Source organism: Myotis lucifugus, unplaced genomic scaffold (genome assembly GCF_000147115.1).
Source record: "Myotis lucifugus unplaced genomic scaffold, Myoluc2.0 scaffold_71, whole genome shotgun sequence".
NCBI classification, from domain to species: Eukaryota; Metazoa; Chordata; class Mammalia; order Chiroptera; family Vespertilionidae; genus Myotis; species Myotis lucifugus.
In genome coordinates, this window is record NW_005871119.1 from 429,488 (window position 1) to 434,394 (window position 4,907).

Below are 4,907 nucleotides of genomic sequence, written 5' to 3' on the forward strand. Positions count from 1 at the left end.
CCACATGCTCATATTGGGCATGTAAAAGTTGGCTCTGAAAAATTACCATCAGAAATAGCTACAGAAGCAGGAAAGGTTTCATAAGCTAGAATTTATTCCTTTGAGTTCTGTTTTTGTTTCATATTTTGGTTCTTTAAGCTTGTTTATCTGTCACTACTTTTGCCAATTTAATCAGAAAAATTGCTGAGTGGTTTGGGCATATATTAGGTGCTTGGTACATATTGTCTCATTTCAAAGGAAGAAAATTAATGGAGTTATATCTCTTTGGAGCCTAAAAACGTGTGAAAACTAATTATACTTATTGATGGTTTGGGGGAGATTGTATGGGAAATGCTACATGAAGTTGTTTTCAGTCCATGTAAGCCTTACTTCTTCCCTTCGTTTATAAGAAAAGCATGAGGCTCCAGTCTGAATCCCAGCTACATCCCAGGCTAGGACAGGTAAGCTGACGATCTGGCAAGGCAGGCCCAGGGCAGAGCCTCCTAGGTGTGCCCTGAAACTCATTCTGAGCTAAGAGCATTGGTAGAACAGAGTGGACCCAGTTCCAAGGCTTCAAGGTCAGGACACTCAGCTTAGTGCCTGGTCAGTCTATTCTGTTTGTCCTCACCCTGGCCCAAGGACATGTGTCTGCATCTTAGACATGGAGTGTACAACCAGAATGAACTGTTATCAAAATGCCTGTAAGCCCCTCAGCACATGCAGCAGTGATTGGCATCTAACAACGTATGGCAATACGGGGAGTGAGGCATTCCCCCCAAGTTTCTAAATCTCAGCATCCAGCTTTGGCATCCTGAGGGGACTGTGGTCTCAGTGGGGTGCTTGGGACGCAGCAGGAGAATGAAATGCTCCTTGAGAAAGGCAGAGACCATGGAAAGCAGAGGCAGTTCAGGGTACCCTTTAACACAGAGACTCCCAGAAATTCTTGGAGGGGCAGATACTTTGTAATGAAAAAGTTTGGCAAGTGCCAATTTAATAGGAGTTATTGAAATAAACTCTCATTTTGAAAAAGGCTGGTGAAGCTTGGAATTTTCAGGAGAGATGACAATGACTTACCACCAAAATGTAGAGCTCAATTTTTCCCCAGAAAGGTAATGGTCCACAGGCATCCACACTGGTCCTCTCAACACTCTGGCCCTGACACATGGTCACAGATGGCCAGTGGGCATCACCTGATGAACACTTTGTAGACAAGAAATCATATCTTTTTTTGTGGCTAAGAACTGAACTAAGAATATTGATTGTATCGTTCTCTTTAGTATCATTAATCAACTGATGCAAACAGCCAAACAGCACATGTCCTCTTCATTACTCTTGAGACTTCTGATTCCTCTGCCATTACAGATAGGCTCCAGTTTTACTGAAAGAAAAATCTCAAAATCGGGGGTTTAAAATAAAGTAAGAAATGTAGTAAACATGCTCTGTCTTTGTTCTCATTTTAAACCTGATTTAGAATTCATCCCTAATAATGAAAGAAAGTGTGGTGTGCCATCTGGATACTAGCATCGCGAAAGGGAGAGATGTTATTCTTATTTGTGAATTCAAAGCTGCAGTTGGACTATTGACATTAACTATGGGCTTTGGACTCCTCTTTAATCAAATCAGCTTCCCCAGTTAAATTGACTGCTTTTATTAAGTTACAATTAAATAGCTTCCAGTTAATACAAGAACATGGACATAACATCACAAGTGCACTGCTGTCAAGTTATAAGGCCTGTGTAAAAATTCTGCAGCCAGGTTATTCACAGGGACACTAAACAGCCACCAGCCTGTTTATTTTGGTTTTATTAACAGAGATACTGACTTGGTGAGATTACAAGCATAGGCCTTTTAATATTAATAGCTTCCTAGGAATCTGAATTTTTGCTTTCAATGCCAAATAATATCTGGAAAACATGCTCACTTTTGTGTTTTTTTAGAAATTCTAAGAACTGGCCCAGATTCATGTGATAGTCATTCCTTAATCCGTAGTCACCATGGGCCTCAAGGAGTAATTCTTCAAAAGAATGGAAGAGTCTCAGATCCTCCCCATTTCCTTCGGTTTCGATACTTTCAGCATGCTTACAGGAAATGTGTTTCCAATTGGGATACCTGATCGTGTGCCAGAACTCCTCACAGTGCTCTTTGAAGCCTTCCACACAGATTATACCAGGCTTTCCTGTCATACAAAATCCAGTCACATCTAACCTTTTCCCAGCATCCAAAATCTTCTTCCTTAGGTCCTGCTGATATATGTGGTGGCTGTAGATCCACATTCGGAGAAATATGTTCTTGACCGGCTTTGCTTGTATAGATGGTTCATAAACAAGCTTTCTGTTCAGGAAATAGGAGGCACCGTGGTCCTGTAACCACTGGATTGCTGCACACACACAGAGCTCACCTGGGTCAAAAGTCCCTATGTAAGAAGTGAGACCTCTGTTGAGAAGTAGCTGCTGTTGTCTGTCAAGCTCAGATGACCGTCCAAACAGCTGCAATGCTACATAGGGATAGCTGTGAGGCATGGTTACTTGCAAATCAATTTTCACCTTAAAGTGGAAATCAAATAGATTTAAGTACCATAAAATCACCTAAGCTAGTTTATCAGTAGCAACTGCATGATTTTATGAAGGATAATAGTTATTGCTACTATTGGCATCTGTGTGCCAGACACTGTACTAAGTACTTTACACTATTCCTTCCATTTATACATTCATTTATCCCAGTATTAATCAAACACCTAACCATGTGCCAGGTACCCTATGCTAGAATAAAGAAGCGAAGACACCATTTCTACCCTGGTGAAGTCTACAGCCTAGTGAAGGAGACAGACATTAAACAAATAATTATGCATAGCAAGTATTGAATTTCAGTGGTGAGAAGCATTACCATGGAAGAGTACAGGGACCCAATGAAATGCGTAAACAGGGGGACTGAATCCAGTCTGGGGAACCAAGACATCTCCTTGGGGGAATGACAAAGGATGAGCAGGAAATAGAAGAGTGGCTCTCAAGTGCCTGGTCTACTTATTACCTGTGCTATGCTAATGCTGGAGATAAGTGGGTCAGAAGAAGAAGGTAAATTCATTTTTAGTGTTTAGATTTCTATCTATTTGCTTTCTGTGTTAAAGTACCACCAAAGAAACAGCCATTCACCCCTTAAAAGCCAGTTTGGCTAAAGGCCACATTTATATTTGTGAAAATCACATATGTACAAGAGAACCTATACATAATAGTTGGATTGGTAAAAAACTGGATGACTGAGCAGAAGAATAATGGTAGTGAAATGTTTTTTAGTAAAAAACAATACTAGGTATATTTGTTAAAAGGTGTGCATGTTCATGTAAAATTCAGGATGTTTACTGAAGACAATTTACAGGGCACCCGTATTTTACGTATTTTGCTTTCAAACAAGGAATGGAAATATCCTGTAATATCTTGTTTGTTTCTTCAAACTGAAAGCTCATGTTACAAGTGTTTCCAATAAAAACGAGGGACCTGGTAATTAAAACAACTCGAGGCACTTACCTTGGGCTCCTCAATCTGGAGTGTAATCACAAATTCAATTTTTGGTGGCAGCGCCTCCCTTGTGCCTTCCAGGTATCTTTTTATAGTCGTCAGCGCGTTTACATCTTCCAGTTTCACTTCTCCTTGGTTGGGAAACATAGACAACAGCATTTCCATCTCCAGCAGCTGGAGCTGCAGGCACTCTTGGACTGAAGCGGAGGACATGTTGCCTAGAAATCAACCTGCCAGGAAAACTGGAGAGGCCCAGGGACACTGGGTTTGTCAGTCCGCAGTGCCCAGCGAAATCTCCCCACGTTCCCTTTGCGCGGGAGCAGTTTTGCAGGAACACTGGACACTGAGAGCTGGGGGCACACACCGGGACACTTACACTTTTCTGCTTTACCTCCTGGATCCAAAATCTAGCATGTAAGCATCCCCAAGGCACTTCCTTAGAATTCAGATTCCCAGTCCCCCCCCCCCCCCACCCCCGCTTCCGATCTGGATCCGGGGATGTGGACTTCCAACAAGTGTTCCCAATTATTCCGTTGCAGGTGGTTGGCAAAAACCTGGGGATGACAGAAGCCTGGATTTGGGGGGAAGGCAAGGGGCCCAGCGGAATCCTCCCAGGTCCCCGGCGTGGCCGGAGCTGGACTCTGCGGGCAGGGAGCCCCGCAGTGCCGGGGGGGGGGGGGGGGCGAGCTTTGGTTCCCCGGCTCTGGGGTCTCGTGGGCCCAGCCGCCCCCAACGTCAGAAGTCGTCCCTCCGCCTCAGCGCCCAGGGCCCCTCCCGGGTGGTCCTTTCCGCCTCTCCCGAGAGCCAGCCGGCCCGGGGCGGCGTCAGAGAGCTCCGGACGATTTGGACCATTTGCCTCTGCCCCGAGGGGTCTAAGTTGAGCGAAGCGGGGAATGGGAGGAGGGATCCTACAGTTACATAAATAAAATGAGGTTTAGTGTCAACCTGGGCGGAGGCCCAAGAAGGCTTCCCGGAATCCAGAGGTTTGGGAGATGAACCCCGAGCATGGAGAAGCGGTGCGGGATATCAGGTGCCTGTCCCTGGGACCGAGGCCACCTTGTCAGAGGCTCAAATCGGCGCTGGCATCCCCCATCCGGACCCTAGGATTCCCAGCTTCCTACAGACACAGGATCTACACCCCCCCAGACCCAAATTTGGAGGCGGGGCTGGGTATGTTCTGGCCGCAGTGCTCGGACGGCTCGCGACCCTCGGCTGCAAACCCCGGGCCCCCGCGGAGGCCTCACCCTTCCTGGTCATTCAGGGGACTCTGCCCCCAGCCCGCACCGACCCCGGATCCGCAGTTCCTGCAGGCGCTGGCAGCGCGCGGGCGGCGGGGCGGGGCCAGCGAACCCTCCCCGCCGTGATTGGCCGGGGGGCGTGGCGACGTGCCGGAAGTCACGCAGGGCCACGTCTGCG

The 4,907-nt window shown here is 46.5% G+C and overlaps 1 protein-coding gene across 2 annotated transcripts; it reads right to left on the bottom strand.

Annotated features, from left to right (window-relative positions):
* Positions 1-1,606: 1,606 nt before the first annotated feature.
* On the bottom strand, positions 1,607-4,818 carry RWDD2A (RWD domain containing 2A). Of its 2 annotated transcripts, none has more exons than XM_006090349.3 (3): positions 4,736-4,818; positions 3,501-3,733; positions 1,607-2,522 (listed from the first exon to the last, which is right to left on the bottom strand). In XM_006090349.3, exons 2-3 carry the CDS (start codon positions 3,702-3,704, stop codon positions 1,845-1,847), a joined length of 882 nt encoding a protein of 293 aa, XP_006090411.1. In that variant the 5' UTR covers positions 3,705-3,733; positions 4,736-4,818; the 3' UTR covers positions 1,607-1,844. The 2 variants fall into 2 exon arrangements, with proteins under 2 accessions (XP_006090411.1, XP_023610946.1); XM_023755178.1 differs by lacking the exon at positions 4,736-4,818 and adding an exon at positions 3,868-4,064.
* Between the last annotated feature and the right edge of the window lie 89 nt (positions 4,819-4,907).

What these genes read in the sequence shown, in the direction of transcription:
- RWDD2A (XM_006090349.3), bottom strand. Translation starts at nt 3,704, where the DNA reads ATGTCCTCCGCTTCAGTCCAAGAGTGCCTGCAGCTCCAGCTGCTGGAG. An exon ending in TCCAGATTGAGGAGCCCAAG is followed by an intron (nt 2,523 to 3,500) that starts GTAAGTGCCTCG and finishes TTCCACTTTAAG; the next exon opens with GTGAAAATTGATTTGCAAGT.